Source organism: Protomyctophum parallelum (assembly GCF_964188405.1).
Source record: "Protomyctophum parallelum genome assembly, chromosome: 20".
NCBI lineage: Eukaryota > Metazoa > Chordata > Actinopteri > Myctophiformes > Myctophidae > Protomyctophum > Protomyctophum parallelum.
The window spans coordinates 40,446,557-40,456,917 of NC_139718.1; the positions used below are offsets into that span (position 1 = coordinate 40,446,557).

Below are 10,361 nucleotides of genomic sequence, written 5' to 3' on the forward strand. Positions count from 1 at the left end.
TGAATCCGAAATGGAATGATGCCCAGGCTAACAAGCTTATAGATGGTCTATTTTCACCAGAGATATTCAGACAGTGGCATATCAGTGAGCCCTTGATGGGAATCCAGTCAACAACGTATAAAGGCCTTCAAGTGGTTACGGGCAAACGGAAGTATAGGGAGAGGGTCTTGGGAGCTATCGGCACTCGGCCTCCACTCGTTACCCCCGCTTGTTGCGGTATAGGGACGGTTTCTACAGTTTGATATTGTTTCCGTGAGCATAAATGCTGGTCCACGCCTTGGCCGTCTCCATGGCCAGAGCCTCGTTGGTCTTCCACTGCTCGGCGACATCGTTGGCCAGGGGGTCGTCCGGGTTGGGCGCGTTCAGCAACGCCTGGATGGACAGCAGCACGGTGCGTATCTGCAGGGCCGGAGACCACTTGTCCTTCAGGATGTCCAGGCATATCCTCCCTAGCTTGTCCACGTTGGGGTGGTATATCTTGGTCATGAAGCGCACCTTGGGCGCGGCCATGGGGTACTCCTCCGGGAGGAAGAGCTCCAGCTTGAAGGTCCCGCCCGCGAAGGGCGAGTCCTGCGGTCCGGCGATGACCACGTGGAAGTAGCGGGCGTTGGCCTCGTCCGGCTCCGCTCTGATGCCCGGGACGGGCTCCGCGAGCAGCCGCTGGGTCTCCTTGAGGATTCTTTTGTCTGCCATCATGGATGTACCGAGGTCTTCGGCGGTGTATATATTACTGCGTGTTCTTCTCAACACGTTTCATTTATAACCCAGACTCTTCAACGTTGGAGCGTCACAGCGGCACACTGATTGGACCGGGTAACTTTGATGGCATCACGGTTGCTATGGTAACAGAGATGTATCGGACTCACTTCTTTATGGTGTGGTCATCTGGAGGAGCGGTTTATGCCGTATGTTCCTTTACTGAGAGGCACTAGCCCCTCCATTGCCTGGCTTTTGAAGATGACTATTTTGTTTAGAGCACTTGTGACGTAAACCGTTTGCCAGCCAAGTCTATGGACTTTAATGTTTGTTTTTGGGCACTAAATTGCGTCATGTGGCCGATATAAATACAGTGGGCACCCCTCACTTCACAAGTGTGATTTATTTATTTTTGTCTCATTTGTTTAATGTTTGCCTTTAGTGCAATGTTTGTTTTGTAAACTCCATTGACAATGACAGGAACATTTACATCACAATGTGCCATTTAAGTCATAGTGTCTCTTTATTGTTAATGGCGTTTAATGTTTGTGTTTGCACCGCTTGTTTTACATCCCCATTGCATCACCTAATCAACATGAGTTAGACTTTAACCCATTCTGACCGGGCACCCATTTTGGTGTCGGCATCATGTTATGCTTTAGCTATTGAAAAATAGCAGATCTACAAGCTCATATCGCGCCACCGAGTGGCGCGATACGAGCTTGTAGGTCTGCTATTTTTGAAAAATCGAAGAGCGACTGACATTTCTAGAATCTGATCTCAGGTCAGAATGGGTTAATCAGACCAGTGTGTGTCCATGTGGAAACCTCGTATGAATCTGATCTCAGGTCAGAATGGGTTAATATATTAGCGCCCCTCACTTCACATGGGTGTGATTTTTTTTTGTGTGTCTATGAATGAATTCACCAAATCTGTGTCGGCCACTCTCTGTCTTGGGCGTAACTCGGAAAGCACTTACCAAACGGTCTCGAACTTGGCACATGTGTGTCATTATGACCCCTTGGGTGTGTGCGATCGATGCCGAGTCACAATTTGCGTTGCCTGGAAGAGACCTATTGCTTTTTTTTGGGCATAGGCGTCTCATCGTTGTGTATACTGTAGGTCTGAGGAGGATGCACTGAATACGCTGCATTGTACGAGTCGGCCTCGCTGGTTGGCCAACCCAAACCGTCGGCTTGACCGATTGGCCGAGCTTTGCGCTTGTGCCGCATATAGCCAATACAAGTGGCTATACAGTATGCGGTTCCATTGAAGCGAATTCAATGGAACGGAACTGGGGCCCCTTTCTTACTACTTAAGTTGTACCAACTCTGTTTCAATTTAGGGTAATATAATTTAACTTCAAGGACCCCATTACTATTGAGAGTGATTCCAAAGTGACCCTTACGGGTTCATTTGGCAGAGTTGGCAGAGAGGGGCCTGTCATTGTACACCTTATATTAACCCATTTAGACCTGAGGACAATTCTAAAAAAAAAACTATGTTGAATTAGGAGGTCTTGAGGGATTACCCATGACCTAACTGTCCCACCGGTCTGCCATCCACACTGAACTATTGCCCTGGCATTACACATGCGCCCCCACTGCCCTGCAAACTACTGCCCAGCCACTACACTACTGTCCCACAGGGCAGTGGTGTGGCATAGGAAGGCACTAGTGGACAAGAGATCCAGTAAGTTATTTTACACTGAAAATAGCTGATCTACAAGCTAAGCTTCTAGATTGGCTATTTTCAGCAAGTGTAAAAACAGTCATTACGATAGCATCAACGCCCACCAAAATACACTTTAGTCAACTAAATCAACTGTAGATTTAGTCGACTAACACTAAAACATTCCGCGTGACTAAAATGTGACTAAAACTAATTGGAAGCCATTCAAGAGACTGTGACTAAAAGTAAAATTTGCTGCCAAAAACAACACTGGCTGAAACCATGCCCAAATATGGAGCTGACATCATTATGATAAATAATACTACATAATTCAATAAAATAAATACTAGTGTATAGAAATGCACTCTGTCGAGATGTGAACGTGCGCCTTGAACACAAGTAGGCCATGGCCTACTTGTGTGCAAGCAGAGCGCGCAAGTACTGCTACTACAGTATAAGGAATGTCTATTACAACTGCTGTTCTAAATCCTTTAGCTCCGTTAATGTAATCACGTTGCATGTGAAAACATCCTCGCCTCAAGTCTGAACACACCTCAGCTCATAACCGATGCCTTCCAGGTTAAACTATACAAGTCTCTTATACAATATCTCACGTAGACGTCAGATAAACAAAACGAAGAGAAAAATAATTGACACAATTAAAATTATACATATTAGGCAATCAAATCAAATCAATCAAAGCACTAGCAGACTGTGGTGCCAAACGGTGATTCTAGTCTCAAAACAAAACCTATAATTGTAAAGAAAAGCTGTCCTTCGTACAGAAAACACAGTGATTGATGAATACAATTTGTCCCCATGTCCACAGAGGAAAACAAAACAAAACAAAAACAAACAAAAAACATGTCGATCGCCACAGCAGAAGTGAGCGATGTTTCCAGGGCCACAGCCTGTTCCACAGCACGGTCATGACAGAGCAAAAACAAGAAATACGACTCTGTGGGCCTGTGTTAAGCACTTACAATATGACATAATGCATATACATTAACCATTTTAATGAATGCATGAATAAATAAAAATGAATGAATTTATTGTCACTTCCATACCATAATGCACACTCGGCATACATGAGAGCATCATGCCCGTGCTCCATAACTCGTGGTGCTTGTCACGTTAGAAACAGCAGACGCATTTAAAAGGAGGCAATTTAACTGCACTGCAGTTGGCATCCATTTCTGCCCTGTCCCTGGAGCCTTCCTCAGTGAACTGAAACCTCCTGCTCGTCGACTCAAAAATAATAAAGTACTCAATAATTACTCAATCATTTAAAGGGGGATTGCCCGTAAATGCTGCCCGCATTCCCCTCCATCTGGACTATGGGACCGTGACTGCTACTACAGATCCCATAGCCTGTAGAAAAAAATGGAGAAAAATCGCCCCTATTCTGTGCCAAACTCGAAGAAATCTCGTATATAGAGCTTAAATCCAGAATTAATACTAATATTTATATTTACCGTATTTTAGCTCCCTGTCGCTAGGCAACGCTTGTTTCCATGGTGTGACGTCATCGAAATCCAAAAACTCTGCGCACGCACGCAATTCTCGTAATTGAGGTGAGGGACGATGTTAGGAGCTCAATAAAAACAATAGCAATGTCCCGGTTAGCATAGGACCTCTGAGGCTAGCGAAGGTGATCCACTGTAGCACGGAAATGGCCGATTACTACCGTTTCACAGGGTCTTCTTCTCGCATTCGGTTGGCACTGGCTCCAGAGCGCTGGAGTCAATGGAATCGGTTCATTTGGGAAAAGTGAAACATTTACTTCCTCCTTTCCTGCGGCAATGGCCAATGCCCGTGGGCGGCAAGTTTCAGAACGAACAACCCACCGAGACAAGGACGCACCCCACCCATCTTTTATATGATGATGTCCGAGCGCCCCGCCTCTATTGGGCCGTGTCGTCTATGCTGGTCTTCCTCTTTCTCTTCCTGATGGTGGTCATGGCCCCCAGCTCCCAGCGGAGGTCGTGCGGCAGCTCCGACTGCTCCAGGCGGTACCGGATGACCGCCACCTTGCACAGTGTCTTCAGGCTCGGCCGCAGGTCCAGGATGTACATGTGGTCGGACTTGGCCACCTGCCTGTGCCGGTTTCCCCCGAAGACGACCACGCGGTCGGAAACCTTGCAGCAGACCACCTTGGAGATGCGCCGTGGGCCTTTCCCCCTCGGCTCCATCTTCCGCCAGGAGCTCGTGTCGGGGCTGAACCGCCACAGGTCGTTGGGCGTCTGGCCCAGGATGTGGCCGCCGAATATGTACAGCTCGCCGCCGTGCGCCACGGCCGAGTGGCAGCGGCTGCCCCCCGGGCGCTGCTGCGCCGACGGCATGCTCAGCCAGCAGGTGGTCTCCGTGTCAAACACGCGCACGTTGTTGTCCTGGTCCTCGTGGCCCAGGACCACGTGGCCGCCGAACACGTACATCCGCGTGCCGATCATGGTCGCCGAGTGGCACTCGAGGACGGGGCCCGGGATGCCCCGCGTGTTGATCAGTGACCGGGTCACCGACCAGGTCATGGCGGCGGCGTCCAGCCGGTAGATGTCGTTGTTGCACTGCGTCACGTTGTTGCACCCGCCGTAGATGTACATGATCTTCTGGCCGGAGACGCAGGCCGAGTGGTAGCCCTTGCCCTGCGGCACGGTGCCCGAGACGGCCGGCTTGGACCAGCGGTGCGCGTCCACGTCGAACGCGTACAGCACGTTGCAGTAGCCGCCCGCCTGCTTCACGCCGCCCCACACGTAGATGACGCTGTCTATGAGCACGGCCGAGTGGCCGTATCGCTTGGACGGGACGTCCAGGGATGATCGCTCCCCTCCTCGTCCCCCTCCTCCTCCTCCCCCCGCCGTCGCGTCCGTCTCCATCGCCGCCGCCGCCGCCGGGTACAGCTTGGTCCAGCGCATGGACACCGTGTTGAGGACGCGCACCAAGATCTGCACGTCGGTGTTGGTGTAGTGCAGCGAGTACACCTTGTCGCCGACCGCCACGGCGATGATCTGTGCCAGTGGCCTGTGGCAATCCGTCTTCCGTTGGATGTTCTTGTTCACCGTCCACTGCATCTATCTATCGACGTGTGTGTCTGTCTCCAGACACTCTATATCTATGTATGTCTGTATTCGGTCGGTCACTCAACATAATATAGTCGTCCTTGACCACTGAAACGCCTTATGTATGAGCTGGTCTGACGTCGCGTGCAACGCAAACCGTTGTACACACAAGTTGCCCGGCGACGCTGATTTGTGCGGGTGCTCTCATCTGTGCTTTACCTTAAAACTCGGGTGCTCGTATCCATGCATTCCTTTATGGTTTTGTCAAGACAATGTCGCAATCACTATACTGCCTCTAGGCTAATTTGTTTTCACGCGTGCTTTTTAACATTTGGCTTTTTAACGGAGGTGAATGTGACTTGCATTGCTCTGCTTACCCAAGCCAAGGGTCATGAAGCGCGTGAAGTCTGTGAACCAGAGCAGAACTTTGTCTGAAAATAGGGCCTCTCTTTCTCTCTCTCTGTGTGAGGCAGGAGAGCACTGTCAATGGTTCATCCTCCACTGCTCTGCTGCTAGAGATCATAAACTCTGCTGCCACAGTATAGTCACTCACGTCCCACTCAGGCGTAGAGGTTGTGTGTGGTTGTCAGCTGTCCTGTATACTTATACCGCTGTCTCCTGTGTGTCAGCGCTGCAGTTGGCATCGCTCCTGGCCAGCTGTCCCTCCCTGGCGTCTGCCTCAGTGAACTGAAACCTGCAGCTATACGGCTCGTCAACCAAACGATTGCCTTCACTCTGGTAAGTCTGGTTGACTCGCCCCGGCTGACTTTTGTTTTCCTGGGCTGATCCGTTTGTGTTGTAATCACAACAGTGAATAATAAATGGACTTAATCCATTCAAATGTCACTTTGTCACTTCGTGCCACGCCATGAGCTTGTAGCTTGGGCTTGTATGAACTAGGCCGTTCGACTGATGGAATTGTAAAATGTGGCCGTTCGACTGATAGAATTGTAAAATGTGGCCGTTCGACTGATAGAATTGTAAAACGTGGCCGTTCGACTGATAGAATTGTAAAATGTGGCCGTTCGACTGATAGAATTGTAAAACGTGGCCGTTCGACTGATAGAATTCTATCATAGAATTGTAAAACGCAGCCGTGGCTGTGTCTGTTGTAACCGGATGGATGCAGTATACGTATACAGGCTGTGTATGATTGTCTGCTGTTGCTAGTGAATTGTGACAGAGTACAGTATACTGTGGCTCTTGGTCAGTTCACTTCCTCAAAGCGTATGGTGTTTCTCTCAACCTACTCCACAGGTACACGAGCCAGGGTGATGACCCCAGACCGCCAAGCTCAGCCTCATGCTGTGAATGCTGGACCCTAGAGCCTGCCCTGACCACCAGGAGGACGCTATAATATGTGCCGTACTAAACATCAGTACTGGATTAGAACCTCTAAGGACCCCTGGGCACTGAAGCTCGAAGGGCCACGCTGCACATGCCATGTATGCACGGACCTGTGGGCGCGCAACGTTTTTTCCCCCTCGGTTTTATGTGGTTATTTTGGACTATTCCCAGCCACCTCCCCTGCCCCAGAGTGACAGCCAGGCAGCAACAAATACATATTTTTTTTATTTGAACCACATAGTAAGCAAATGGGTGAGAGTATCCCCTGCAGTGCCAATGTATTTCAGTGTTTTAGTCGAGCCACCTGACACGCTATGCAGTAAACAATGCCATGCTTTTGACAGACGCACTCTTATATTCCACTAGAATCACGAGTCTCCACCTGTCACCTGTCCTCACGCGGCGCAGTGGGCCCGCCCACTTTGAACAACAGCCACTCTAGCGCATTGTTGCACTAGATTGGCAGTTGTTGAGATGCATTCTCACCAACAATAAAACACTATTTTTTTACTCTTTTTAGATGGGGAAAAATGGGGCAAATGTCCCTGGAGGGCCCCCTGATGCCTGCACATGCTGCCCATATGGTACATCCGGCCCTGCCTAAACATCCAATGCTGAGAAGTGAGAAGGTGGCAGCCAGGATAATGAGGCTGGTCGGTGCTATTGATACTGGGAGGAAAGTACTGGCCAGCTAGCCAGATGTGGAGGATGGAGATGAGATGACTATGGAGACGCCGGTGGAGCTAGGGCTCATCATGAACTAGAGAGAAGCGGGGCACTATATCTGTCTATCCCATGTTTGACCCTGGCCATCGCTTACACAACCAATGAAGTCAAGTAGAAGACGGCTCAAGGTATAGGAACTTTGTTTTGCTTCTTTGCTGGTGCTGCTTGTGTTGTATGCTGTGTGTGATTCAAGATGCTGTACTATTGCTGTCATTATGGGGCCCAATGACTGGGTGGCAATGAAAACATGTGTGTTCAGTAACTTGTTTGTGTCTCTGGATTTGAATGCTAATGATGTGATTGTGATGTCTGTTGTGTTGTATCTGCCGTTGCCGTTGCGTTGCCGTTGCGAGTTGTAACAGGGAACAGGATGTGTGTATGTGACTTGATCACTTCAATAATCCTAGGAGTGAATTTGCTATTTCCTTTTGGTTCGAGCTGCAGGTTTAGGGCTTAAGTTTGACATAGCAGCCAGAAATTCAAGAATGTTATGGCACCACTGACATGGTGGCAAAGACTAAGTAGGCTTTCTTTCTTTCTTTCTTTCTTTCTTTCTTTCTTTCTTTCTTTCTTTCTTTCTTTCTTTCTTTCTTTCTTTCAATGCAGAGCTTTTTCCCATGTATTGATTTCAGAGTTGAAAATGTAGGTGTGCGATCACATGTGACCTATAGCTATTTGTCATGTTGCCCACTTATGCAGGGAAGTGCAGGGTATATTTGTTGAGGGTTTCAAGATTGAAATATCTTTGCGATATAGGCATAGATATTTAATTTCTTTGATATCTGCAGTACCAAACTATGTGCATGTTCTGCTGGCACTATGCTCTCAAAAAGCATGACGCGTAACATCGGGAGGATAATGGATTCGGAAGGAAGGGGCCAAGGGTTTTAGAGATAATACAATATGTTGTAAGTGAACTCCCAAAACATCTTGCATCGTCACCATCATCCTGTTCTTTTTGTCCTCAGTCTGAATGAAGGCACCGCTGACTTAACCTCTTCTTGCTTGTATGTCCGACTGTTCTTGTGTACGTGCAACACCTGCAGACAGAGCTTGTAGATCTGATATTTTCAGAAAGAGTTTGACAACATTTTGAAAGGGAGAAAAAAAACCTGTTTACTTCGACCTTGAGCTAATTCACTTGAGTACCTTCTTTTCCTCCATATCAGTCCTTGAACGGCCAAAGTAATACTTTCCGTTTATATTCTGTACAGTATTGACATTATATTTTGCGAACTGCAGCTTTAATGTTAACACCATTCCGAATGTGAGCTTAAAAGTGTAAGTTCACCTACATGCTCGCGTGTTTGTGTGCGCGTGTGTGTGCGTGTGTGTGTGCGTGCGTGCTCTTTCAAAGACCATTCCACAGCATTCCATGTATTTTTCATCACCTCCAGCGATATTCAACTTGCACACTTCCATTGTGTTTACTGCACTTTGACGACATGAAACATTGCTCAGACTCCAGAGTCGGGCCACAGAAGAGCCATCCTCGGACAAGCTTGGATTCCGAAATAATGGAAAGGGGGTACTGACTGACTGTTTTTTGGGCGCAAAAACACTTGGCTGTTTTCCCTGGCTGGCGAGATCTGCCCAATGCAAGACAGCTATAGTGACAGTTAAATTACTCATGATCCTCATATTGTACAATATACAGTAGGCTATACAGTATAGCCTATCGTTGCTGTCAGGCAGAAACCTCCTATCACCATTTTAACTTTTTGTGATTGTTGTAAATTAACGCCCTACTTGATTACGCCAACAGTTTTGGACATAGGCCAGTGGTTTTCAACGAGTGGTCCGGGGACCACCAGTGTTCCTTGAGGGGGTTCAAGGTGGTCGATCCCAGGTAAATGACAGAGTAGAGTTGGTAACAAAATATAGATCCATATTGATCTTTAACTCTTGAGAGCGTAAAATGGACCCGGAATGTTTTCATTTTACGAGAGTTAATTTATTGTTAAACATCTGCATTAGATAATGTAGAAGAATTGTTATTTTGACCAACGTTTGCCCAATAGTTTTGGGGGCCCTGAGAGGCTAAATCTCATCAAATGGTGGTCCGTGGCTCAAATGCGGACTAAATTATGGGCCTTGACATGAAAATGGTAGAACGCCACTGACATAGGCTATTGAGGTTTCTGCCTGACAGAGACGATATGTTTCGGATAAAACATTCGGTTACTGTTTCATCTTACAAAAGAAATGAAGCGTCTATAGGGATACATTTATGTCATAAGCCAATTAAGGCATGCCGGATTTATAAATAACTGTCTGTGCGTGAGCGTGTGTGCGCGTGAGTGCGTGCGTGGGTATGTTGCTTGGATGGGTGGCTTGCTTCTGCTTGAAGTTGTGAAATGTTGAGTCATGGAGTCCCTGGAAGCAGCTTTAACCCATAAAGACCTCGGGGCGATTCTACAAACTACTTCTACAGTTTTCTAAAAAACTATTGGTTTCTCTATCAGTGGTTCTCAAACCTTTAAAGGACCCCCAGAATTATATGTATTTGACCGCGGACTGACTCCCATCTCAAAACATGTCGTTCCAGGGACAAAAGCAATGATTTGAGTTAAAGTGTTGGCTTTAAAATATTTACCCGTATTGTACCGAATATAAGACGACTCTGATTATAAGATGACTGCCATTTTTCAAGACTCATTTGTGGAAAAAGAACATTGAATGTCAAATGGTCTAGTCCTCGGATCAACCCCATTTTCTTTAGGATATTTCGATACAAATAAAAAAATCGTTGTCTTATAAATGTATTCAGACCAATAGCGTATATATTTTTCAAAGATTTGCCGACATTTCCACGATATTTAAAATATATCTCATATATCTGCTATTTTTTAATGACCAATGAAC

The 10,361-nt window shown here is 47.3% G+C and overlaps 2 protein-coding genes across 2 annotated transcripts; both read right to left on the minus strand.

The window, feature by feature from the left end:
- Nucleotides 1-231: 231 nt before the first annotated feature.
- LOC310877783 (ubiquitin-conjugating enzyme E2 N-like) lies at nt 232-693 on the minus strand (the record flags this gene model as incomplete). The annotated part of the gene is made up of 1 exon (XM_083791731.1): nt 232-693. One exon carries the CDS (start codon nt 691-693, stop codon nt 232-234), a length of 462 nt encoding a protein of 153 aa, XP_083647857.1.
- A 3,578-nt stretch (nt 694-4,271) lies between these two features.
- On the minus strand, nt 4,272-5,435 carry LOC310877784 (kelch domain-containing protein 3-like; the record flags this gene model as incomplete). The annotated part of the gene is made up of 1 exon (XM_083791732.1): nt 4,272-5,435. The coding sequence occupies one exon, from the start codon at nt 5,433-5,435 to the stop codon at nt 4,272-4,274; it is 1,164 nt and encodes a 387-aa protein (XP_083647858.1).
- Between the last annotated feature and the right edge of the window lie 4,926 nt (nt 5,436-10,361).